The sequence below is a fragment of the Podarcis filfolensis genome, assembly GCF_964270895.1.
Source record: "Podarcis filfolensis genome assembly, chromosome: 8".
Lineage (NCBI taxonomy): Eukaryota > Metazoa > Chordata > Lepidosauria > Squamata > Lacertidae > Podarcis > Podarcis filfolensis.
In genome coordinates this window covers 81,063,351-81,090,095 of record NC_139611.1, presented here as the reverse complement: position 1 = coordinate 81,090,095, position 26,745 = coordinate 81,063,351, and the positions used below count along the sequence as shown (strand labels likewise).

General features: G+C 45.9%; 1 protein-coding gene and 2 long non-coding RNA genes across 7 annotated transcripts; 2 read left to right on the top strand and 1 right to left on the bottom strand.

Moving 5' to 3' along the window:
• Window positions 1–934: 934 nt before the first annotated feature.
• On the top strand, window positions 935–11,821 carry LOC310769174. Its single transcript, XR_014551485.1, has 3 exons — window positions 935–1,543; window positions 1,881–2,324; window positions 11,805–11,821. It is a non-coding gene; the product is annotated as an uncharacterized lncRNA (long non-coding RNA).
• Window positions 2,447–3,840, top strand: LOC310769198. Its single transcript, XR_014551516.1, has 2 exons — window positions 2,447–3,191; window positions 3,477–3,840. It is a non-coding gene; the product is annotated as an uncharacterized lncRNA (long non-coding RNA).
• Window positions 3,811–26,745, bottom strand: NKPD1 (NTPase KAP family P-loop domain containing 1). 5 transcript variants are annotated; one of them, XM_083627085.1, is made up of 5 exons: window positions 26,467–26,745; window positions 16,657–17,140; window positions 14,815–15,091; window positions 7,816–7,947; window positions 3,811–6,655 (listed from the first exon to the last, which is right to left on the bottom strand). In XM_083627085.1, the coding sequence occupies exons 2-5, from the start codon at window positions 16,699–16,701 to the stop codon at window positions 4,926–4,928; spliced, it is 2,184 nt and encodes a 727-aa protein (XP_083483211.1). In that variant the 5' UTR covers window positions 16,702–17,140; window positions 26,467–26,745; the 3' UTR covers window positions 3,811–4,925. The 5 variants fall into 5 exon arrangements, with proteins under 5 accessions (XP_083483211.1, XP_083483209.1, XP_083483208.1 ...); XM_083627083.1 differs by lacking the exon at window positions 26,467–26,745 and adding an exon at window positions 22,019–22,448; XM_083627082.1 differs by lacking the exon at window positions 16,657–17,140 and having other exon boundaries at window positions 26,467–26,744.

The following is a 26,745-nucleotide window of genomic DNA, read 5'->3' as shown; positions in this document are numbered from 1 at the left end:
GTCATGTAGCTCTGTAGTAACCACACAGACTGGCAGTAGCTCTCCAGATTTCATTCAGAGAGGAGTCTCTGCCAGCCGTGCCTAGAGACGCAGGGGATTGAACCTCAAACCTTATGCATGCAAGGCAGCAGCTGTTCTACCATTGAGCTGAGGCCCTTCCCCTCTCTCTTTTAGGGTTCGAATGTGGAGGCTCCCTACTCCCCACCCCCGTTACAACTGGAAACGCCTTTGGCCGATCATACGCTTGCAAGCTACCTTGAATTCCTGCGTGGCGGAGAGGTGGGATATGAAACAAGGTTCGATTCTTGCCGGTGTCCCATTGATGGATTGCTTTGTGGGTATCAAGGATGTCCCAGAGCACCAGTGAATCTCCTCTCTCTTTTTTTGTAGATACCAAAACTGTCATTCCAGCACTTTGGTGGGAGGAGAGAATAATTTCTTCCTGTTGATTTTGGGGAAGCTCGCCCTTGGTTCTGAGCTAGTTTTATTTATTAAACAAGGAAAGGAAATCCCAGGGAATCTGTGTTCATGCATTTAACTATTTATACCATGTTCGGTTGAAATAAAGTTTCCCTTCTGACATAGGCTGGGCTTGTGCGTTTCCCTGTTTCCGCTATTATTATTCTCAGGGGGGTTAAGTTTGCACATATCGACAGCCTCTCCCAATCCCAGAGGTTTCTCTGGCAGAAAGGTTTGTTGATTTGGATTTTCAAGTAGATGATATTATTATTATTATTATTATTATTATTATTATTATTATTATTATTTGGCAGAAGCACTCCCAGCACTGTACGCATTGGTAAGGTTTTTCTCCTGTGTTCTTTTGTGCATTGTCCAGTGGGTATTCTGATGGAAGCTGGATCATCTTAGTTTGAGAAGTGTCCCACAGAAACACAGAGGCTTTGCTGGTGAAAGGGGAGACTCTGAGACATAGTTTTGAACATTTTTTTTTATTCAGCTCTGAGAAGGAACAGGAAACACAGAATACAATGTCCCTTTGTGTTGAGGACCTTAACACGCACATATATATATATACACACACTCTCTCTCTCTCTCTCTCTCTCTCTCTCTCTCACACACACACACACACACACACACACAGAGAGAGAGAGAGAGAGAGAGAGATATTTCCAGCTTTCTGCCACATGCTTGTCATTCTCTAGCCACAAGACCAAAACACAAGGCCAGGGCGAAGCTCTTGGGCAGATGGAGCCATCTCAGCAGCTCCCATTGAATTCTGTGGGATAAATTAAACTAGCTACAGTCTGGCTTGTGTGCAAAACTTGCTCTTGAATCCACATAGGTATCGTTCGTGGCAGGAACAAGCACCATCAGCTCTCAGTAGCCTATGCATTTGCTTTCCTCCATATTACTGAATGGGTATCATTCCATCTTTATCAACTTGCTGCTTGTTCTGCCTGAAGGGTGATCATTATTATTTACACTTTCACATATCGTTATTATTTTTTATTATTTCTAATGAGGGAAAAGCAGGGGGAAGCCACCAGTGCAAACTGAGAATACAATAACCACCAATACATCCGTATAATAATAATAATAATAATAATAATAATAATAATTATTATTATTATTATTTATTATTTATACCCCGCCCATCTGGCTGGGCCTCCCCAGCCACTCTGGGCGGCTTCCATAAAAACCAAAAATACAGTAAAATATCACACGTTAAAAACTTCCCTGAACAGGGCTGCCTTAAGATGTCTTCTGAATGTCAGGTAGTTGTTTATCGCTTTGACATCTGATGGGAGGGCGTTCCACAGGGCGGGCGCCACTACCGAGAAGGCCCTCTGTCTGGTTCCCTGTAGCTTTGCTTCTCGCAGGGAGGGAACCGCCAGAAGGCCCTCGGCGCTGGACCTCAGCGTCCAATCTAAACGTATCAACCATGGAATTGTAGAGTTGGGAGCCCCAAGGCTCAATATCCATTGGGAGAAAGGGTAAACCCTCCTTCCCCAGAGCTGTGGCTCTGCTCCAAATCTCACTCCCGATGCTGCGAGGAAAATAAAACGATACGGAGATCTGATGAGAGATTGCTCACATCCTGTCTAGTGTGGACAGTCGAAGCAGAATGATGAGTAAAATGGTGTCTGTGTATTGCAGGTTACTCCAGGGCAAAGAATCTACCTTGGGTTGATTCTTGGAGGTGCAGGACTTTTGAGGTGAAAGAAAGCCTAGTTTTGCCCCTGGAGCTGGCTAACTTTGCTCTCATGTCGAGGGGTAAGCCCAAGCCATGAATCTGAGGCAAGCTGGTGATATACCGTATTTTTTGCTCTGTAAGACTCACTTTTTCCCTCCTAAAAAGTAAGGTGAAATGTGTGTGCATCTTATGGAGCGAATGCAGGCTGCGCAGCTATCCCAGAAGCCAGAACAGCAAGAGGGGTTGCTGCTTTCACCGCGCAGCGATCCCTCTTGCTGTTCTGGCTTCTGATAATGTTTTTTTTCTTGTTTTCCTCCTCCAAAAACTAGGTGCGTCTTGTGGTCTGGTGTGTCTTATAGAGCGAAAAATATGGTAATTGGCCCTGTGGAACTGGCTGAGGTGCAAATTGCGGGAGACCCACCCACTTTCCCTCAGGGCGATGTCGTCATTGACAACCCGAGTGCGGCTGTTTCCATATTTAGGTGCTACCTAAATTAAGTGAAGCTGCTGCACTTTTTTTTGAGCGCTCATAACTCATTGGGTTGGGAGACGAGAAAAGCGAGCTTTCAGCAGCAGGAAGTTGCCTTTTCCTGAGTCAGACCATTGGTCTGTCTAGTTCAGTATTATCTGGGCTGATGGACAACTGCTCTGTCCAGGGTTTCAGACAGACAGGCTCTCCTTGCCCTACCGGGAGATGCCAGGGATTGAATCGGGGCCCTTCTGCATGCCAAGCAGGTGCTCTAAGCAACTGAGCGGCGGTTCTTCCCCAACATTTGCTGAGGCGTTGCTTGGGAGAGTAGGCTGAGCCTTAAATTCATAAGCCTGCCCGACTCCTTCCCTCCTTCATTCTAGACCAGGCTTCTCCAACCTAACCCCCTCCAGATGTTGTAGTCTAAAACATCTGTAAGGGAGCCAGGTTAGCAAAGGCCGTTGAAATTCCAACAAATGTAACGTGCAGCAAAATCCTATACATGTCTGCTCAGAAGCCCCATTGACTTCAATGGATTGCAGGCTTGGCTCTCTAACTGGGTGTAAGGTCAAAACAATTTTTTTTTTTCCTTCCAGTAGCACCTTAAAGACCAACTAAGTTAGTTCTTGGTATGAGCTTTCGTGTGCATGCACACTTCTTCAGATACACTGAAACAGAAGTTGCCAGATCCTTCTGTTTCAGTGTATCTGAAGAAGTGTGCATGCACACGAAAGCTCATACCAAGAACTAACTTAGTTGGTCTTTAAGGTGCTACTGGAAGGGAAAAAAAAATTTTTTTTTGTTTTGACTATGGCAGACCAACACGGCTACCTATCTGTAACTGGGTGTAAGGTGATCATTTTTAAATTTTACATGCACAGCTCAGGGCTGCGTGCTTCCCTGCCTTTTAAAAACCAAAACTCTACAGCAAAGCAAAGCAAATGCTGGAACCTGAATAAAGTATGGGTTGATATATCATAATGTATGCTGCTGCTTAAGGAATTCAGTCTTTGCAGATTACCTGACCTGATTCTTACTGCTTGGACTAATGTGCAAATTTGAACTAGATTATCCGCTCTTTTTTTATATACTTCCTGAATGTTCTGGTGCACTTGTTAGCTCAAAAAAGAAGTATCAAAACAGTAGAAATGTGTGCTTTGAGAGAAAATACATTCAAAACTTCATATTTAAATGCAAATTCTTGCACAGGTTTATTTTTTTAAAGAAGATGAATGCAGAGTCATCACAGAATCAGTACAAAAGTGGCATGGACAAGAAATAAGACTGGTTTGACCCTTCCCTACCTGCCAGCAGTGTCCAAAGGGACTGATATGGCAGAAGGAAGAAAGCCCAAAAAAGGGGGGAGGGGGGGAGAGAGAGAGAATTGGAGCCCATGCCAGACAGAGCTGCTGTTTCTCCATTTGTGAGATACACACAGCCTTGCTGTAGATGTCACTCAGCATCCATATTCTCCCTCCACACACAAAACTTCTCTAAACATCTTAAATAATTCAACCAGCTTGTCGCACAAATCTAAATCCTTCATTGGCTACAGCAGCACTCCTTTCCCTTCTCTTCACATTCGTTCCTGTATTCACAGCTTCCATTAAGTTTCGCAAAAAGAACAGAAGGAATTTCAAATGTGGCCCATTTTGCATCACATGTGGGAACGCCCAAAGTCTCTCCTAATCCCGTCTCCCGCTGCAGATTGCTGTGCGTTCCTCAGCTGATGGTAAATTGGCTTTCAAACTTCCCAGACATCAAGAAACACTTCCCACCGTAAACTTGTCCGCCACAATACCCAGTGCCTTTCCCAGAGGATTCTGGGATGTTTTTGCCTCCCCCATCACCCTGCATTGAAGTCAGCGAATTGCTGGGGTGGGGGCACTGACTGGTTTTTCTGCCGTTTCAGCAGCTGTGGTCCAGTATGTTTTTCTAATTGCATTTTTATTGCTTCCTTTAATTTCTTACGTACTGTATTTTGTTGTGTCACAGCCATGTTTCACAGAAATCAAATTGCAGTGCAATAAAACACAAAGGAATAAATAAAAGGTACAGTTGAAAATGTGACGGCTGTGCCAGAAATCCACTGACACACCGTGGAACCACCTGGGTGAAGCTCACAGTTTGGGAAACCCCACCCTGGGAACACAGCCGACACTCATTCGCTGATCCACACCAAAGGGATAAATGGGCAACGCAGGCAAAATCGTCTCTCAAATAGCTTGTCCACCATGACTGGTCATACCTTATTACAGAACGTTTGATAACCTTCCAACAGACCCCGGGAAACCCTCCGCCTTACACCATCCTGCCTGAATTGACTGCTTCTCTGCCCTCCTCCTTTTCCAAGGAAGCTGCTTCTTTCTCCTTCTCTTTGTCCTTTTCCAGAGAAGCTAATTCTTTGAGGTAGTCCTTTTCCAGGGAAGCCAGGGACCTCAGCTGCCCCATCCGATACCTTATGGAGTGGTCCAAGTTGACGGTGTACCTCACGTACTTCTCCCCTTCCTTCACGGTGAAAGGGAAATCGTGCCACAAGAAGTTCTCAAAGAGTTCGGGGTCGTTGTCCAACGCCATGATGTTGTGAAGCTCCGTATGATGGGAGAAGAGCTCCTTGCAGTTCTCCGCGAAGACGTGCCACATGGTTTCCTCACCGTCCTCGCCCACTGTGTGGCACTGCCGCCTGTCCTCCATGCACTGCAGTATCCAGCTCAAGCGGCAAGGCCATTGGTTGGCCATGACGACCCAGGCCGCCACCGACCGGGGGCAGATGGCATGTCTCAAGACATGCTGCTGGGCCATAAGCCGGATAGTGATGGGGATGGTGTTGACGATCCTCTTCATCTGCACAATACTGTCTGGGATGTACCTGTAAAGGGAATCGAATTCGTCGTGCAAGCAGTGGAAAGCTTCGTGGATGTACTGCACGGCCTGAGCGTCAATCTGTTGCTGGTCCATCTCTGCCGACGCTTCCATGTCTCCCAAGGCCCTGTCCTTCCCTTTGGCCCTTTTGATCCCCTGCTCCACGTTTCTCGTGATGATGTTGTACATCAAGTCCTCCCGGCTCTGGAAGGCCTCATGCAGAAACCGCAGCTTTGCCCTCTGGCCAATTTCCGGGATGGAGAAAGGCAGCGTCACCGTGCGGTTCAGGTAGAGGTAGCCGTTGTCAGCCATGCCCTTCATGCAGCTGGCTTCCTCCAAGCAAGAGACGATGACGCAAGGGTCCACCACCAGGATGAAGATGAAGGGGGCGTTGGTGTCTGAAAGCAGTGTGTTGATGGCGTTCAGGACCCCGATGACTCGTTCTGGGTAGCACATGTCCAAGTTGGTAATCTCAAAGACAATCCTCAGCCGCCGCCTCTCAAAGATCTCCATGTAATACACGAAGTTGGTGAGGAGTGCAATCTCTTTCTTCACAGCGCTCATGAAGCCCAGGTGGCTGGTGAATTTCTCATTGCTGGTCATGCTCTCGATCTTCTTCTTCTGGCTGATGATCAGGTGCTTAATCACCGGAGCAATGGCCACCAAGGCCCCTGAACCGGTAACGCTGGCCAAGGAGGCAGCGAGGATCTTCAAGACGGTGCCATCCCTCAGCCCTGGCACAAGGTACGCGGTTGTGGCCAGGCCAATGCCAGCTAGCAAGATGGTCAGGAACCCTCCGGCCGCAAACGAGGCTTTCTTTTTGAGCCTCCACTCCTGCTGGCTGAACCCAGAGGCAAAGTGGGGCCTGCTCCCCACCACGTGGTAGAAGCTCAGAGGCAGAGGCCCGAATTGGTGGCGGATGCGGTCACACAAGGTGGTGACCAGCCCAGCCCACAGCTTGTCACTGCCGGCGTATTCCCAGGCGCTGAATCTTATGAACATGAAGTCAATGTTCTTCCTCCTGAGATGAACCTCTGTGATGACTGGCTCATAGAACACCAAGTACCATAGGAGGGTCAGGTAGTTCCATCCTTCCGGTATCCGGGGCTTCTCATGTGTCCTCCTGTACTCATTTTCTTCTCTCCGGATGGTTTCCTTGTGCATGCATTCTGCCAAAGTGGAACAAAAAGGCATTAGCCTTTCAAAAGTGGGGTGAGATGTCGGGACCAGCTACTATCCTTCCTCCTTTCAACTTAGAAAGGAGATTCCGACTTTCTGGCTGTGAGAGCTGTTCAACAGTGGAACGGACTCCCTTGGAAGGTGGAGGACTCCCCTTCACTGAAGGTTTCTTAATGGGTTGGATGGCCATTTTTCAGGGATTCTTTACCTGTGATTCCTGCATTTCCAGGAGTGGGACTAGATGCTTCTCAGGCTCCCTTCCAACTCTACAATTTTATAATTCTACACCTTCACTCATCATCTCTCTTTTGTACATGCCTGAAGGTAGAGAACCTGGTACCCTTTTTTAAAAAATCAGAATCCCCCTTGTATTTAGATCCGAGAAGCCGTTAAATTGGGCCCCTTATTGCCGGGGAGAGCACTGCAGGAAGAATCTGTTTAACTTCCCCCGTCAAGCAAAAGTTCTCTTTGAGTTGGCCGGAGCAGATTACTACACAGCACTTAGGAGTGTGCAATTTGTAAAATTGGCTTGAGGGGAGTGGAAAACACTTACATGCCACTTTAGATGTTAATATTATGTTAATACACGTAAGCCAGTTGTAATTGTATAATTTTTAATTTGTATTTTAGTGTGGCCTGATGCATTATGCATGTACCTATTTTACTTTTATTGTCTGTGCATGTGGGACAGCCTGATTGGCAAACGAGCAATACAGTGGTACCTCGGGTTAAGTACTTAATTTGTTCCGGAGGTCTGTTCTTAACCTGAAACTGTTCTTAACCTGAAGCACCACTTTAGCTAATGGGGCCTCCTGCTGCTGCCGCACCGCCGGAGCATGATTTCTGTTCTCATCCTGAAGCAAAGTTCTTAACCCGAGGCACTATTTCTGGGTTAGCGGAGTCTGTAACCTGAAGCATATGTAACCTGAAGCGTCTGTAATCCAAGGTACCACTGTACATTTGTGCTTGTCTCTTAAATAACAAAATCCTGATTGAATGGACAGGCTAGAGAAAAAGGCCTGTTTATGGCAAAAATCCATGTTAGGAGGCACAGGGGCAGGGCTTTCACCCCTATTATTACTGAATACCCAAGAATAACTTGGATTCCTCCCCCACCCAGTTGATGCTTTTTTTTTTGGCCGGGACTTACTTCCAATATGATCAAGCAGCGAATGCAGGCGGTTTCCGCAAGGGGAGTAAAAGCCCACTGTGACGGGCGTGGAGGTGTGGCACAGTGTCTTGGAAAGGGAGCAGCAGTAAATGTCATCTTCCGTCAGGATATCTGAGGAGAGGAAAAGAATACAGCATTCGTAAACTGTGGACCAGCATAGATATGACAGCAGGAGATAACTAGGGTGGCTTTCAGATGACCTGGCTGTTGGCGTTCGTCCTGATGGGGTTGCACAAAGTTTGCAGGGACGTCGGACAATGTTGGCTGTTTATTGAGCAATCTGTTTTCAGAGAGGTTAGATCAGGTATCGTCAAACCTTTCAGACCTACTTTTAAGCCAGACATGCCTTTGGGGACCCATTTCTTAATTTTTTTTACCATATATTTTGCATGGTAAACCCACCTTAGATCAGACCAGCTGAAGACCAGTAGGTGATGCTGTGTGAAACAATTGTTACCCTACACTTCCCAGTGCTTTTTGCCGATTCTTTCCTTAGTGCAAAAAGTTAGATTTTGGGTGCGGTGAAGAGAGAAGCAGGTTTGTTGCACAAGAGCAGCAAATCAGCTTTAACTGTGCAACGTGAGTTTGCCAGTATGTAACCGAATCCCTGCTGAAAATAGAGACCGCTTGGAAGTGCCCATAATTGGGCAGCCTGTTTTAATGGTAGCTGTGGGAACAGGAAAGCCTGCAGTTCTAGAAAAGGCGGGGATGAAAACTGCCCCCTTCCAAAGCAGTTTCTGCAGTGTTAGAAACTCAGATATATAAGGTAGGTGCCAAATGTCTCCTTAAATCAAGGTTACAGTCACCAGAACAGAATTTCTAGTTGCCATTTGATGGATTGACTATGATTGACTGTATGACTAGTTCAGATGACAACCTTGAGCTCGGTTAAGAACGCTGAGAACTTTAAAGAATAAAAGGCACTTGATCCAGGGATAGTCCACATATATATTGGCCTTTTCTGACCCCCTTTGCTTAAAAGTGACTGTTCCTGCTCAGGCTGCACAGAAAAAGCATTTTGGTTTGAGAAATTCATTCTGATTGTGCAGATGAAATATAATTGAGAGAATTCTGCAAATTGGGGTATTAGTGTGTGAAAACAGGCCAGGTCAGTAAAGATGTCAGGCACCATCATTCCTGGCTCCCAGCCATCTTCACTTGGTTGCAAGTAGTTGAAAGCCAGGTGCAAAATGCGCCTGGCGCCTGGCTAATTTCAAACACTGAGCTCCTGCAAGGTTTCATCTGGCAACTCATCTCTTGCAAAGCTTATTGCTAATGTCATGGTTAAGGGGATATTGCAGAAAAATGTGACACTGGACGAACACTGCTCCCCAATACTGTTCCTTTAAATTGTAACCTACTTTGCACTTTTACTTTCCGTTTCTTATTTGACTCTCAGTTCAGTAAAATGCCAGTTGCACTCTTATGATTAAGGCTATGTGCATAACAGCTTTTGCGTTCCCCATTTAGCCAGCCCCAGGCCCTCCGACTAAAGGAGGTAGGACCATAATGGCTAAGTGAGAGCAAGCACGGTAGTTAGGTTGCTGGAATGTTTTATTAAAATACAAAGATGAAAGAGAAGGGTACCAGTAAATGAAGTTGTATTGGGAACGCTGGATAGCCCCTATTCCATTCACACCCGTTTCCTGGGCCCAGAAATCAGCATGGAGGAACCATTTTTACAGGGCTCTTAAAAAAGAATCCTCATCACCATCTTGGAAATTTAGATAATTATTCAGTGGAATTAATGGTAACTGTAAGCACTTTTTATAAGGCTTTTTATTTGCCTGTTCAGTGACTGAACAGGAAGCTGAGGTGAGCTTTAAAGTCCCTTAATTGTTAGAGACTCTTGGAGATTTCTTCTGCAGCATAATTAGGTTGTGTACCAATGGGTGGAGTTCAGTGAGCTCCCGTTGCTCGGTCCCTGCTCCTGCCAACCTAGCAGTTCAAAAGCACACCAGAGTGCAAGTAGATAAATAGGTACCGCTCTGTAGGGAAGGTAAATGGCGTTTCCATGCACTGCTCTGGTTCGCCAGAAGCGGCTTAGTCATGCTGGCCACATGACCCGGAAGCTGTACGCCAGCTCCCTCAGCCAAAAAAGCGAGATGAGCACCACAACCCCAGAGTCAGCCACGACTGGACCTAATGGTCAGGGGTCCCTTTACCTTTACCAATGGGTGGAGTTTGTGAGGTTTGTGAGCAAGGAATACATGTCGTTTGACAATTCCTGGTTCAAAATTCAGGACCAGGATGAATATTGCCTCCAGGCGGTCAGTACTTTGCAGAGGGGATTCAAGTGCATATCAGAAATTTAGCTTTGTGCAGTTAAAGTACTCTGTCACTTTACTGCAGCAAATCCACTTCTGCTACAAGTAAATATTAAAAAATATTTATATATTTAAAAACTTAGATATACTAAAATACACTAAATATAAATATGCTAAAATAAAGTATAGCTTCTTTTGTTTTATTTTTGCTTCTCATCATTACAGTTTTTGTCATTTGGGGTGCATAGCCCCAGTGCTTTTTTTCTGGGGGGGACGCAGGGGTACACATACCCCTAAACATTTTGTGAACCTAACAGGAGAAGAAACTAATTTTTTTTAAAAAAATTAGTTTCTTCTCTAGCAAGGTGAATCGTCAGTTCCGTTGCTACCCCCAATGGTGGCCTCATTTCCCTTAACGGTGTTTCCTGATTCTCAGACAGAAGCAAGCGTTTAATGCGTGAAGCAGTGTGGAATGTGGGTGTGTGGTGTTTTACTGATGAAAGTTTGGCCTCCTTGAGGGGCAGTATTTCAAGATGAGTAGGAAAATTACTATTTTTCACCATCATGAGGTAATGCATGCCCTCTGTACTTTTGTCCATTTACTATATTTATTTCCCCCCGATTTCAACTATAAAATGGTGATTTTTCTTGATTCGGAAGAAGAGTGCCTCTAAACATTTTTTTAAAGAAAAAAAGCACCCTAATATTATTTTGACTCTGGGATAGCACAGATGCATTCCAATGGAAGAAACGTGGCGATAGGCTCCTAAATCTCCCGCGATTCCGCCTTACAGCGGAATTGGCTCTGGAATTTCCGGCTGCTTGACATCATTTCCAGATATTCCTATGCCACAAGAGGGTGTAGTGCATTGCTCATGTTGCATCTCCCACTTGGTCCTGTTAATCATGAGGACGTTCAGGGACAAGAGAAGCCTGGCAGGGCGTCTGGCATTCTGCCTCTGGGAAATCCTGTCCGGCAACACTCCCCATGTCCACCCAGCCACGCAGGCTTTTGACGCTGCACAGGTATTCTCCATCAGAAGAGCACAGGGACCTGCCTTATACCAGTGGATCCCATTGGCCCATCTGGTTGGCACCTGTCTGTGCTGAGAGTAAATGGAGTGCACCTCTGGGGGTGAAATGCATTAGCAGCACAGCAGTGACCACCTTGGGCTGCAAGCCTGGATAGTGTACATAGAGGTCCAGGGCTGTCCAAATGACTATATCAGAGCAATATGTTTTGACACCAGCTCGGTTGCATCTAGCTTAGAATTATCTGTGCTGAGGTTTCAGGCAGGAATCTTTCCCAATTCTACCTCGGGGTCATACCTGGGGCTTTCTGTACATAAAGTACCTGCTGTACCACAGAGCAATAGTAGGGCGGTTCATAAATATATATATTTTAGAAAATGCCTGCTCCAAAGGTCTTATCTTACTACACTAGGGATTATGTAGCTATATCTGAAATTTCATGCATATCAGTTAATATCTTGACCCTGCTCCACTGAATTGAAATTTCAGCCTTCACGACATAGGAAAACGGCCAAGTAAACAGCTATTTTCGTGGAGGAGGGTCAAGATATTAACTGATATGTATGAAATTTCAGATATGTCTGGAGTGAAAATAATGATGAACTCTAGAAGACCAGTTACCATATTTTTTGCTCTGTAAGACTCACTTTTCCCCTCCCAAAAAGTAAGGGGAAATGTGTGTGCGTCTTATGGAGTGAATGCAGGCTGCACAGCTATCCCAGAAGCCAGAACAGCAAGAGGGATCGCTGCTTTCACTGTGCAGCGATCCCTCTTGCTGTTCTGGCTTCTGAGATTCAGAATATTATTTTTTCTTGTTTTCCTCCTCCAAAAACTAGGTGCGTCTTATGGTCTGGTGCGTCTTATAGAGCGAACAATCCTGCAGCAACAATCATTTTACAGTCTGACTCCTTGTTTACCAAAAATGAAGCATCCTGCTCATGCAACATCAAGGTAAAACTCGCTTCATGCAAAATGTTGCAAAAGGAATTGAATTTGTCTGGAGTGAAAATAATGATCAACTCTAGAAGACCAGTTAAGTACAGTGTGAAATTTCAGATATAGCTATATAATCCCTGGTGTAGTAAGATAAGACCTTTGGAGCAGGCATTTTTTTAAAAAAAGTTTTTTATGAACCGCCCTAGAGCAATAGTCCACGTGCATCCAAGCCTAATTTTGCATACTTGAGGGTTGGCACTGGGTAGTAAAGCACCAACAGAGTACGCCCTGGCGGGAGTGAAATGCATCTCTTGTCCGCAGAATGCCAAGATGCACAACACCACTTCCTCCCCTGGGTGTTCCTGTAACATCCAGGCCTTCCTTCCGCACACGCCACCCACTGTAATGGTTTAAAAGACATAAATTACATTGCTACTATTCAGGTGTGACCTACATTCCAGAATTTCCTTAACGCTCTGCAAACAGGCGTGCAAAAATTAACAGCGACACCCCCCCTCAGAAAAAGAGCTGCCGCTCCAAACCGGTGGAAAACACCAATATATTCTGTCTCACTTTCATGATGAAAATAATAAAATAGCAAGGAAGGCTTTCCATCCAGACCCAAAACTGCTTAGCTTCAACAAAGCGGCTGTCCCATGTTCTTTCAGACCAAGGCATGTATTAAGACGGACCCTAAATTAACAGAGTGCTGGACTTTGACAGGAGAGATCTTGAGTTCAAATCCTACCCCTCATCCGGTCATGATTCTCACTGGTGGCCTCAGGCCATGCACCACGCCTCGGCCTAACATACCTCACAGGGCTGTTGTCAAAATAAAGTGCAATGCTCCACAATCGCCAATTTCCTCCAGCGTTTTTTTCCAGATGGAGCCTGTTGTTCCTCAAAGAAATAGGAACTTTAGTGCATAAGAACTGGCTAAAGTCAAGTCTGTGTATGGAGTCTGGACTGTACCATTCTAAACGGCAGGAAAAGATTCACACTATTGAATGCTCTTCCATAGGAATAATTCCCTCCACACACAAAATTAGAATGTCAGGGGAAGCTTAGGCTAGGTTTTTTGTGCAAGGATTTTTCCCCCATGTAGTGCATTTATTTATATGTGCCCCTGTCTGTAGTCTGAAGTAGCATAACCCATGACGGTGTTGGAACTGGGCATCAGTTTCTGCTGGTTTTTTTTTTTTAATCAAGCAGAAATAATGCAAATTCAAGTGCAGGAACATCAACCTTTCTTTCACATTAGGGATTTGAGGTATAGGCTTCAAAGAAGGGGCTAACTGACTAGGAAGTGGATCACAAATGAATACAGTAATTACAGCTATGAATTCAAATGACGAAGGGCTTCTTTTTTTTGGAAAAAAAATTCTTACTGAGGATCTTGTGAAAATAAATATAAAAAGAAATAGATCTAAGAACAAGAGTTTTAACTGTAAGCATGGCATCAATTTTATAAAAATGGGGCTGCTTTATTAATATTCCTTAAAAGATATTACTCCCAAGGGTATCGCATCCATGCTAGATGCAAGGACTTTTTTTTCCTTATGTGATGGGGAATTGTTGAAGGTAATTAAGATAGAAAAAGTGTTCTTAGGAAATCTGCAAAGAGAATTGTTGAGCTGTTAAAATGATGGCAGTTGGGTTCAGTAACTTATCTGAGTTTGTTTCTGACATAACCTGAAGCGCCACATCAGGAAGCAAAATCTAGCAATTAATTCATAACTTCTGAATGGCAGCCCTAATGCTTGTTGCAAAGTATTTGAAAAAGAAGGAGAAGTTGTTAAGCAACTGAAGGCTTGACGTATTGTGCTAATTAATGAAATAACTATTCAAATATGTTTCGGAGGTAAGCGCTAATTAACTTCCTACTTACAGGAACTGTTCGCTGCAACAAAACACAAATTATAATTGGCAGTTAACCTTCTGAGAATTGTTTTTTTTTTTAATTCAGGTGGTGAGTGGGAAGCCTACTGTATAAACAGCTTTTTTCAGTTTCTGTTTAAGAAAACTATTGTTGGAGATCTGAAGAAAGTGCTAAAGAGATACACGTTTTGTTCCAAAATACGGAGAACAGAAGTCCTGTTGGTGCTCAGATTAAACAACTGGAAGATGAAATTCGAAAACAATTCCTACCATTCCAATTTTTAGAGTACCGTATTTTTTGCTCTATAAGACTCACTTTTTCCCTCCTCAAAAGTAAGGGGAAATGTGTGTGCGTCTTATGGAGCGAATGCAGGCTGCGCAGCTATCCCAGAAGCCAGAACAGCAAGAGGGATTGCTGCTTTCACTGTGCAGCGATCCCTCTTGTTGTTCTGGTTTCTGAGATTCAGAATATTTTTTTTCTTGTTTTCCTCCTCCAAAAACTAGGTGCGTCTTATGGTCTGGTGCGTCTTATACAGCGACAAGTACGGTATATTGTTTCTTTTAACACACCTTTTAATGGGGAGCCAATGGGATTTAAACCTGGGGTACCTAGTTTGAAACCCCCTCTCCGCCACGAAGCTCACCGAGTGGCCTTGGGCCAGTCACCTCCTCTCAGCCAAACCTACCACGCAGGGTCGTTGTGATAATAAAACCAGGCAAGGGAGAACCACAGCCACCTGAACTCAACACGTACCTTGGAGGACAGGCGGGGTACGAACGCAACAATAAATAAACAGAATTACCTGACCCTCTCTCTCCCATACTACACCCAAACCCAGCTGCCGTGACTCAGGAAAGGGCTTACCTTTCCGGCTGTGGCATTCTGCGTTCGAGCAATGCGAGCCCTCGCCAGAGCATGGGCAGCCTCCGTCATGGTGATCTTCGCAGCGATGCAACCTCGTGATCTCGTCGTTGCAGCAGCTCATCGGTGGAGCTGGAGCTAGAGCTAGATCTAGAGCTGGAGCTGGAGCAGAAGTAGGAGCAGGAGGTGGAGATGGAGCAGGAGCTGGAGCTGGAGGTGGAAGTGGAGGTGGTGGAGCTGCAGGAGGCAAACTCACCAGAGTCCCCAGATAGTTGGGACCCTGCAAGAGAGAAAGAGACCAGTCTCAGCAGTTGCCTTTGGCAGCTAAACTTCTTTTCCAAAACTGTATTTCAGGCAGTTGTGTCAGTGTCCCGATGCGGCTGTAATTCTCTCCCTCTTCCCCACCAGATTTTTTGGGGGTTTTTTGGGGGGTGGAATTGCTGTCAAAAAGCCCAAAGGAAGCAATCCAGCGATGTACCTGTCCGGGCAGGTACAGCTGACGGAACAGAAACGACGGCACGCGTTTCCTCAGTCTACCCAAGGTTAAAAACCGAGCGGAACGAAATATCCAGCAGGCGTGGCAAAAAGTTGGAACGCATCCTGAAATCTGCCCTTGCATACCAACAAAACAAATTAGCAAGACAAATATCTCAGTCACCTGAGAAAGATAATGGCTCCACAGTGCATTAAATGGTTGGTGACTGGTTATTGAAGAGGTGGGAATGTGACGGAGGAGGGCTGAGTCAAGGAAGGCCACACAACCCTGCTCTCATATCAACTAGAGAGAGCCTTTTTCTTTTTAAACAATACGTTGGAAAAAGGCTGTTGCATTTAGGAGAGCCGATGTATTACGGAAAGCAAGCAAAATATTTGTTGAATGTCATTTGCTGCCTGCTTTCATCTCCTTTCTACCGGGTGGGTGGGGCAGAGTGCCTTGGGAATTTCTCTTGTTTTATTATGCTCTGCTTGCAAAAATTCAAACCCGTTAAAGGAGAGAATCGGCAACTGGACACCCTGGGGCCCAAATCCAGTCCTCCAAGGACAAGAACCCGCCTGGAGTCGCCAACTCAAAAGGCCGAGCGAAATCTGGCCCAGGATTCGAACTAGCAGCCAGCACCGCTGGTGAATATCGAGAGCCCTTCAACAGAAAATATGAAGTCTGAGAGGAAGAGAGCTTTTGGCAAATGGCAAAGGGGCTTGCTGCAATGTCCTTTTTGAGGGAGACTGCCGTGGGTGGTCGTCCTTTCTTCAAAATAGCTACTCTCAGCTCGGCTTTTGATTTCAAAAATACTGGCCCTTTGAGAAGGACTTGGGGACAGAAGGGAGTTGAGTTGGGTGAGGAGCGGAGCCACAATGGAATCTGTCATATTTGGGTTTGAACCAAGACATTGGAACTTAACAATAATGGAACTTATACATATAAACTTAACGAGAAGAGCCTGACAGAGTCCGACCCAGCCATATAAGCAGCCATCACTCTCCCAGGTACTACCAGACTTAGAAGCCTTGCCTCCTCCTTTAGGCCACATCCATTCCATTTTAGCCCCATTTAACGAGATATGTTTCAATTAATGGTCTATAATAAATAAAGGTCCCCACGTGCATGTACAGAGAGCCTTTCTCTCACCCTTCAACAACTGCCACTGGCCCCACTCCCAAAACATACTTAGAATTGAGGCCTGGAATTTGCCCTTTTAGAAATCAAGTACCAGCCATACCTCCCGTAATGACATTTTGAGAACATGGTTTAAAAACAAACATGGGAAGAAACGATACTCTCTTATTGCTTTGCCGCACCCCACCACCCTAAAACAAAAAAAAATTGGTTGAGAAGACGTGATGTACCTGGACTCTGGGCAAACATTTGATAGTGTAAGGCGTGAATTGCATGTGGCAAAGTTAGCCAAAACCTGGCCTAAGTTATGGACAAGTCTGAAAACTTCTGGAATTCTCTTTTCCCCAAATGGGATGCTTCTTCCTAGGATGGGCTTCGTTCCCAGGCCTTGGAGTCCTGCGGAGCTTTGCAGAGATCTGGTTTTTTTGTGTGCTCTATTTTGTGACGAAGAGAAGGGATGGATAGGATGCAGAAAGGAGCAAAGGCTCTGAGATCTCTCAAGGCAGCGAGGCCTTTCCAAACGTCTGGAGAAGGATCCCGGGGTCTTAAGATATAGGAGGGCTGCCTCTGGCTAAGGCAAGGGATACTGGGTGTCATTAAGAGCGGCGCTGGCAGATTGGGGAAAAGGCAGCGCGGGCGGTTAGCAAAGTCACTTAGATAACGCCGGCGGGGTCCAGAGAGAAAAGAAGTCCTGATAACACTTTACTGAGGGAACTGGAAAACAAACAAACAAACAGAAAACACCGGTGTAAAAGGACAGAGAGGTTTTGTTTTCCTTACATTAGACCTTGTACAAAGCAGTGAGACATTCAACAAAGCACGCAGAGCTCAATCTCCCTCAAAACTACACAGCCAATCCGAGCCTGTGCTACTGCAACAAAGATGATGCCACTTTGACTGGTTGCTAAGCAACAGCTCCTCCTGCCCCCCTCCTGGCTAGTTGAGAGTACCACAGAATTAACCCTTAAATTGCACGCAGAATGATCTCTGCTGTCGCATTTCTAACACCGACTTGCGCATCGCAGTCCATTGAAAAGTTCCCACTGAAATGAATGGGAGCTGTGCAAGAGTAGGGCTGGAGCTGGAGAAGCTGCCTCTCAGTTTTGGCTCATATATATGTTAAAGTGATGTGCAGAAATGTATTATATATGAGGAAGTTGCTTTAATTTAATTTAATTTAATCTGGTAAAGATTGCATAAAAATGTGTATATTAGTAGAAATTCCCACTAAAATGTTGATGAGTTCTCATTAGGGCTTTATTATTATTATTATTATTATTATTATTATTATTATTATTATTATTTTAGTGCACCCTGATGGGAAAATGAGAAACGGAGAGAAACCAAAACTGTCCTTCATCCACCGCTTACTGTGAGCATCCTTTCAAGGACTGTGTAACTGTAGCTGATCTGACACTCGTATGCACACTTTCCCCACACCACTGGCCCACCCCCTGCAACCGGTTGCCTAAAGCATAATATTACACCTCTTTCAGCTCAGGTAGCTGAGAAGGAAGTAGCCCACTATCTCAGGCAACCGTTTAAGGCCTGTTATCCATAAATTTTGTGTTGAGTGTGCCTAAGGGAGCAGGGAACTTCCTGAACATAAATACAGGTAGCCTTGTTAAGCTATTTAATTGTATTATTGGCACTTGAGGAGAATCCTGACTACACCATTTATCTTATGCATTTCCACAAAGGCTGGAGGCTGCTTTTCATTTTCTTCTACGTGGAATTAAACAAGTCAGTTGGGCTGTCATTTCCCTGCTGCTGCGGCGTCCGGCTGGCCACCCACAGCTCAGTCCTGGGGTTAGGAAGAGATTGCAATGACTTGGCCAGTTAGGCAGATGGGAAACTGCCTGATACGAGTCCAGACATCTATCTGGGTGCAGACTTCACTGCCTGGCAACGACTACGAGGCTTAAGAGTGTTCTGAAGCTTGTATTTAATCTGCTGGCGCCCTAAATCAATTAGTTTGCTGTACTAGGTATTCAAATGACTTGGCACTCTCTATTGTGCAGTGAAAAAACGCCATGGAGCAATCGCGCCGTGAGTAACGCAGTGGTGAGGCCGTCATGTGTTTGTGAATAGCCTGGCAAGGCCCCGTGAGGCACTAAGATCAGATTGTGAAATGCTTTATTTCCTTTTGAGGAACATCGGAGGCTAGAAGAAGTCCTTGCTGGATCAGACAAAGATCCACGTAACATAGCGTCCAGCTGAATTGGTGAAGTCCCCCCCCCCAAGAGCTCATAAACAGAACAGGGTGGGTGACAACTGTCCCCAACTCAGACAGGTAAACTGCATCTCACCCTGGAGGTTCCACTGAACAGCTGCATTGGCAATGATCACTCCATGTGGAACCTCCATGAGGAGAGGCAGTTAACCTGCAAACACCAGATGCTGAAAGCAAGCAATGGGGATGCCTCTTGCCTTGTAGGCTTTTGAGCAATGGAGGCTCTTGCCCAAGTTCCCTCGTCACCAGAGATTAGGCAGGTGACTACAGGAGAGACAGGACCTTTTCTGTGGTAGCTCCCTGGCTTTGGAATTCCCTCCCGAGGGACATTTCCCCTCTGTCAACTACTATTGTCATATAGGCTCCAGCCCCCCAAAAATAAAATAAAAATTTCCTGATCTTTGACATTAACTGTCATGACTTTTACGTCATTTGCTGGTTTTATTCTGTGTTGCTGCTTTAGTCTATACCTTATCATTTTATTGTGTATTGTGTACTAGCAACATTGTAATAGGCATGGCTTGGGAATTCTAAGAAACCGACATATCAGTGCAGTTTTGAAACCAGTGGCTAAAGGTTCAGTCCTCCATCTTGAATCAAAATGGCATCCACAGACGAAAACCTAGTCCTTGATCTCAGGAACCATCGTGCAAAAATTGGTTACAATATCTTAAGACATGTCCAAAAGCAAACAGAGAAACAACTTTCCCAAAAAATATAGTAGATTTTTAATTTCTTGTATGCTACCTTGAGGATCTTTAAAAAACAAATAGAAGACTAGATTTTTGTTTTTTAAAAAACCCACTTAAATAATAAGCCACACAATTAACGACAGTGGTACCTTGGTTTACGAACTTAATCCGTTCTGAAAGTCCATTCTTAAACCGAAACCATTCTTAAACCGAGGCACGCCTCCTGCCTCTGGTGCCCTTCCACCATTTGGATTCTGTTCTTAGACTGAGGTAAAGTTTGCAAACTGGGACACTACTTCCGGTTTTGCAGAGTTCGTAAACTGAACTGTTCGTAAACCAAATTGTTCGTAAACAGGACTGTTCTTAAATCGAGGTACCACTGTATCTGCACATGTGAGAGAATGTTCCTTAAATCTTATACATTGTATACCCATTCAACTATCTTATATTGCTTGCAATACATCACCAAATAGTTGGAGAGGCTGTGGGGATAAAGGGACTTTTTTTTCCATCTCTGTTGGGAATGCCCAAAGGGTGCCTTATTCTGTAATGAAATCTATCAGGAGACATCAAAGATGATTAAAACACACGTTCAATTTCTCCTCAGTTAGCCCTAATAAATATGTAAACAAAACTAGAGAAAAAAGAGAGAAAGAAAACCAGCTGACCGCTGTTGGAAGCAGGAAACAGGGACTGATGGGGACATTGGTCTAATGAAGTACGGTTCTTATGCTCCTGTTAGGAGCATAAGGGAAAAGGGCAAGGAGAAGGGAAAAGGCAAAGGAAGTTTTAAGTGCTCAGAGTGGTCAGGCCTCATCAGAGCTGGGTGATGTAAAAGGATGCAAAGGTGTAATTAACCGCACCAGCTGGAAATGCTACAGACTGACAGAAAAACACTCAGAAAATCAGGTGTGGCAGCCACACTCCTCAGCTGCTGTCTTTCCTTTCCAGCTGGGAAGAATGGAGCATGACTAAGGCTGCGGAGGAGGCGTCCCAGTTTTCAGGGCCATTATGGGACGCCAGGATTTTAATTACCAGTGACGAGAGCTTATCGATTAAGAGAGAATTTCCTGCTTTCTCATCCTCCTCTGCTGCCCTCTACTGCTAGTGTGGTTGAAAAGCAGCAAGGAAACATTCAGAATACAAAAATAACAAATATCTTTACATTTGCATACCTGACTCTACAAGCACCGGGCGAATGGCTCAGGCTTAGCCGTTATTCAGGCTGGCCTGTGCTTTTAAACAGGTGTGGGACAGGCAGAAATACAGCAGGTGAAGTCTCCCCCCCCCCCACGTTACTGGCTGGGGAAACTTCATTTCATTTAGCTCAGTTGGTAGAGCATGAGGCTCTTAATCCAGGGGTTGTGAGTTTGAGCCCCGCTTTGGGCGAAAGATTGCAGGGGGTTGGACTAGATGACCACCATGGTCCCTTCTGACTCTGCGATTCTATGACCTTGCTCACAAGTTAATGGGAGCTGCGGCTGGCTGAGGTGTGGAGGACACCTGGAAAGAAAAAGCCATTTTGCCATCATCATCATCATCAGCCTAACTTGCAAGCCAAGGTCACAGCTGGGTGCAAAGAGATGACCATTTACACCCAGTGTAAGGTAGTTTCTATGGGAGTATATTGTATTTAATTACGGGGTGTCAGAGTTTTTAGGGGGCTAACCAGGCTGGGATAGCTGGGATAGCAGGCTTGTTGGTTTCTGAATGTCTGATGTAGATTTTCAATTTCGTTGTTCTGTATGGGACAATGACAATAAAGATGATCGTATTGTATCGTAACTCCCATGCAGTGGTAATCTGGTCGCCCTGTGCTGTCTTGCCGAAAAGAGCAAGGGGAATTTACTACTCCGTGTTTCTGGTCTTGTGGGCAGAATTCTACCACCTCTCGGCGCCTGGCCGGAAATGTGAGGAAGCAGCTAGAGCGCGGTAAAATTGAATTCTCTGTTTGCCAGCGTGGCGTGAACAACCGCCTTACCCAGGGGCCCCTTCTCCATTACATTTTGGTGACAGTCCTCCTGCCCGAGTGGTGTATCCACTTCCAGTGGTAAAATATAGGTAAAGGTAAAGGGGCCCGTGACCATTAGGTCCAGTCATGGCCGACTCTGGGGTTGTGGCGCTCATCTCGCTTTATTGGCCGAGGGAGCCGGTGTACAGCTTCCGGGTCATGTGGCCAGAATGACTAAGCCGCTTCTGGCGAACCAGAGCAGCGCACGGAAACGCCGTTTACCTTCCCACCGGAGCGGTACCTATTTATCTACTTGCACTTTGACGTGCTTTCGAACTGCTAGGTTGGCAGGAGCGGGGACCAAGCAACAGGAGCTCACCCCATCATGGGGATTCAAACTGCTGACCTTCTGATCGGCAAGTCCTAGGCTCTGTGGTTTAACCCACAGCGCCACCCGCATCCCTAGGTAAAATATAGGACGCCCTTAATAACCGATTATTCACGCCTTTCTGGACAGCACCACAAACTGTGCCTGAGGGTGGGCACGCCACTCTGCCAAATTGGATGACCAGCCCTTTCGCCCTCCGAGGGTGACGCCTCGCTTAAATGGCCGGCTGCATTCACTCGCCCAAAGGGCATATGTGGCGAGGTGTATCTGAGGTCCTACCAAATTTCCCATCGGACAGCCGCAAACCCAGAAGCATCTCCAGACTTACCCTAGATCATATCAAGGGCCTTTGGATGTCAGCAGAGCCAAACTTTCTCAGGGTCTAAAAATCCTCATGTGGCCTCGGCACTCGGAAGTGCCGAGAAGGCTGCTCCAGATGCTCTCGTCGTAGCTCTGAGAGGGAATCGTGCTTCATTCCCTTTAGGATCCTTCCTGGTACTTAAAGAGGAGGCAGGCAGGCAGTTGGGGAACATTCCTTCCTCGCAGCCTCCACCCCTCTTCTGCGCGCTGAGGATTGCAGGAGCTCCCTCAAACCTCCCCTGACCTGTTTTCATGGGCCGGGTTGCAACAGGCGGGGGGAATGTGGGGGCGGACTTGGCCTCGCCGGTAAGGGACACGGGGTTCACGCGAGTGCCGTGGTGCCCGAGGGCAGGAAACCAGCCTCTGCCAAATTCTGTGATTATTTCAGTCTCCTGTGTTAACACACGTCTTTCTAAAGAAGAAGCTTTCGTTTTCATTAAAGGTAAAGGTAAAGGGACCCCTGACCATTCGGTCTAGTTGTGGACGACTCTGGGGTTGCGGCGCTCATCTTGCTTTATTAGCCGAGGGAGCCGGCGTACAACTCCCAGGTCATGTGGCCAGCATGACTAAGCCGCTTCTGGCGAACCAGAGCAGCACACGGAAACGCAGTTTACCTTCCCGCCAGAGTGGTACCTATTTATCTACTTGCACTTTGACGTGCTTTGGAACTGCTAGGTTGGCAGGAGCAGGGACCGAGCAACCTTCTGATCGGCGAGTCCTAGGCTCTGTGGTTTAACCCACAGCGCCACCGTGTCCTTTTCATTAGGCCTCCCTATAATTTGTAGCGTGGACCCAGGCGCCCCAACAGGTGTCCCAAAGAGAAATCAATCTATTTGGCACTTGCAAATCGTATGCAAATGATACATAACTGATTGTGCTTATTCCCCTTCCCCAAATGCATTGTGTTTCCTTTGCGCTGAAACGAACGGGGTGGAATAACAAAACGTCAACGTAACTTACATGAACTTTCATAAGTTAGTAACTTTGCCACAGCAGACTGTAAGACTTGGGGCACATTGAATTTTTCAACTTTCAAATTCCCGGAATGAGGGGAAATGGAAACAGGAATGCAAATTGCAAACCACTGACGGAGGTCAGTACTGGAAATTGCCCGATTGAATATGCATGGTATAATTGGGTGTTGTTGCTGTTTTAGTCCGCAAATGCTATGCAAATAATTACATTATTTACTGCATTGGTTTTTATGTTTCTCCTCCGCTGAAGTGGTTAATTACACAAATAATGCTAGTTTCAGACACAGTGGATAGCGAGACGAATAATTTAGGTTTTAGCGGAAGCTGACCTGTAGCAAAACTGATTGTGACAAACGCATTCCTGGGTGGAAATGGCTGCCTCATTCCACCGCTGATCTGAGGAGCAGCTCATATGGCGCCTTCATTTTTCAAGGCTTCTCGCAGCGGCCGCATCCGGACAATCATAACTTGGCTTTATAAGCCAAGATAGGAGCATAGGAACCTGCCTTCCACTGAGTCAGACCATTGTTCCATCTTGCTCAGCAATGTCCACACTGGCTGACTTTCCAAAGAGGGAAAACTTCCAGCCCCTTGCCTGGAGGTGCCTGGGATCAAAGATAGGGCTTTGAAAGGGGCTTCACAAGACCCTGATCATCAGCAGGTCAAAAAGGTCACCGGATGTAATTGTAAGATCAGGTGACTGATAGGTGGCCAGCGACACCCACACCTATCAAAGCTCATAATCCAGTTCCCCATCCCTGCCTTAATCTACGGAAGTCTTCCTTGTTACTTTGCCATCTGACACAAAAGGAAGAATCGAAGGGGCTGTGTCCTTGGCCGAAACACTGAACGGGCTGAGATATTTTTTTAAGCTTTATGGTTTTATTTTGAATACCAGGGTTGTGAGTAAGTTCATCAAGCCATCAGAAATACATTGGTGACTACAGGCCCCCGCCCCCTGCGCTTACACACGCCGGCTTATGCTCAGGGTACTGGGAAAGAAATGAAATAATTCGATCCAAGCCTGGAAACGGCGGGAGAGAGCTGGAGAGTCCTTGTGGCTCGCGAGGAGACCCTCCCTGGAGCCCGAAGAAGACATCAGTGAGGGCAGAGGAAGCCCCGAAGAGACCAGAGGTGCAGCAGGGCTTTGTTTGCACTGCTCAGCCTCCCTGCCTAACAGCTGATGTGCGGGGTAGCACAGCTACCACAGCCGCTTTCCCGCACGCCCTCTGGCCTCCTGCCAGCCCCAGAGCTTTGATTCTAGTTGCGGATAATTTTGGATACAGTATTTTTGGTATAGATTGAAGAGAGCAACAGAGAGGGTGTTTAGAGGGTTCTCCCCACTAGGTGTGATTTCACTTATGCGTGTGGGGGCTGCGTAAGTGAGGGGACGCTTGTACGATAAGTAAAGCTGCCCTGGGCTCCTTCGCAAGGAAGGGCAGGATATAAATTCAGTCTGTAATAATTTAATAGTATTAGTATCATACGTATTAGCAAACTCATAAGATGGGAGGGGAATGTTAATCATATATAGTGATAAAGCATGCGTCCCTTTGTAAAACATCATTTTTTTGGGGTCAGTTATATAAAAAAAGAAAGGAGATCCTGTAGCTAGATAAGAAAAAAGGCCTGCCTAGACCCTACATCCCATTTCCCGTAGTGACCAACCAGATTCCCCTAGGAATCCCCCAAGCAGTGTATGAGCACAACGGCGCCCCCTGCTGCTGCCCTCCAGTTATCGACATTCAGAGGCATCCTGCTTATACTGTTTGTGTTATGATATTTATATATATTTGTTTTAAGTCTCCCCAAACACCTTTGGAGAAAGGGTGGTTTTTATAAATGTTTCAAATGTTTCAACTTCTAAACGCCTGCTGGGAACTTTTCTATTCCTCCAGGCCTATGCAGGCAATTAAGAACACGTATTTCTACCATGATTCATGTCTGCTTTTAACTTTTAAAAATGGTTTTTACTGTACAGTTGTACAACTACCTCTGATTCAGGAGGCTTACATGATTAGTTGCCACTGAAAGTTTTTCCTCCAGGAATTTTGACTCATCCCCTTTGAAAGCTGCCCAACTTTGAGGCCACTGTCTGTAGTCCAGTGCCACCTAGTGACGTAACAATATATTGTAGGGATGAGGAACCGGTGGCCCAGCTGCCATCAACTCCTTCCAGCCCCAGACAGAACAATTCAGTGGTCAGGGGTGGTTGGAGCTGGGAGTCCAGCAACATCTGAGGAGCCACAAGCCCCCCTACCCCTGGTATAACAGTACTATTTGCACAGGTGGGTATCAGAACACAAGGGGTTTGATCCGATTCTGCAGCTCTGCTTCATATGTTCATGCAACAGACCGTCTTCTTCAACTCCCCTCCCCTCCAGCCCCTCAAAATCCACTCCAGGCGATTGGAGGACACCCACCCACACACAAAGAGCAGATTTGGGTAGCACACAGTGGGATGGGAAGAAACAGCAGTCCTGTTGTAAGAGCAAAACTCAGCTTGTGCAGCGTTGTATACAATGCAGAGTCTTCGCTTGATAAATAAGGACAATTTGTACTGATATATTAGGGCTGTGTTAATCTGAAGAAAGTGCATGGGAGCATTCATTCAATGCAGAAGTCTCAAGTGTCATTCAAAGCCCATCAGTTTTAATAGAGCTAGGAGGAATATTTCACCTGTAAGCATCTGGTAGAATAAACCCATTCTTTCTTTAAATATGCTGGATATTAAACCCTAAACAGCCTGAAACTGTTCAGTATCAGATTTCTGGGTTTTTAAAATCTGTTTTATTTATTGCCGACTTTTGTCTGCAGACAGTTTTTCTGGGTCATGTGGCCAGCATGACTAAGTCGCTTCTGGCAAAACCAGAGCAGCACATGGAAACGCCATTCACCTTCCCGCCAGAGCAGTACCTATTTATCTACTTGCACTTTTTGGTGTGCTTTCGAACTGCTAGGTTGTCAGGAGCTGGGACCAAGCAACGGGAGCTCACCCCGTCGTGGGGATTCAAACCACCGACCTTCTGATCGGCAAGCCCAAGAGGCTCAGTAGTTTGGACCACAACGCCACCTGTGTCCCTTTGCTAAGGCTTAGCAGCCTGCAAATTTCCCCCTATTAACTAAATAAAGTTTAAAGGTTATCATAAGCTGAGATGTGCGTTTCATTCATCACCTGGCAATGGACAGCCTACTTTTCAGCAATGGCTCCCAGTGCAGGATATATCTCAGATAGGAGATATGATTGCTCAAAACACAGCGGCTTGGAACAGAACGTGAAAAATGCCCTTCTTCTGGCAGCCTTTGCCAAACATTTGGGGTCTTCCAGATGTTTTGGACCACAACTCCCATCAGCCCCAGCCAGTCCAAAACACCTGGAAGGCTCCAGATTGGCCAAGGCTGTTCCAAGGTCTTTTGTGATAAAAGTTGCGGATGTTCCTACCTTTGTGATCTCCTCTGCCTGGGTTTTCCTCCCCTCCGAATTCATTTAAACCTCTTGATCCTTGCTCTCACTGTCCTTCTCCTGTTCTCATGGAAGATCCCTCTTCCCCAGCTCTTCTTGTGTCCTCCTGCTCTGCTGGCTCACACACACACACGTGCAGACATCCATTTGGCTTCTTTATTTAATCCCTCACATGCCTTCGGTTGCTACCATGAGTTTGCAGGGGGTGGAATGCTGTGAGTAACACCCTGAGCCGCGTTAAAAGTGGAACCTTCTCCA

What these genes read in the sequence shown, in the direction of transcription:
- NKPD1 (XM_083627081.1), bottom strand. Translation starts at nt 15,430, where the DNA reads ATGCAAGGGCAGATTTCAGGATGCGTTCCAACTTTTTGCCACGCCTGC. An exon ending in AGAATGCCACAGCCGGAAAG is followed by an intron (nt 7,948 to 14,814) that starts GTAAGCCCTTTC and finishes TCCTCTCCTCAG; the next exon opens with ATATCCTGACGGAAGATGAC. An exon ending in GCTGCTTGATCATATTGGAA is followed by an intron (nt 6,656 to 7,815) that starts GTAAGTCCCGGC and finishes CCACTTTGGCAG; the next exon opens with AATGCATGCACAAGGAAACC.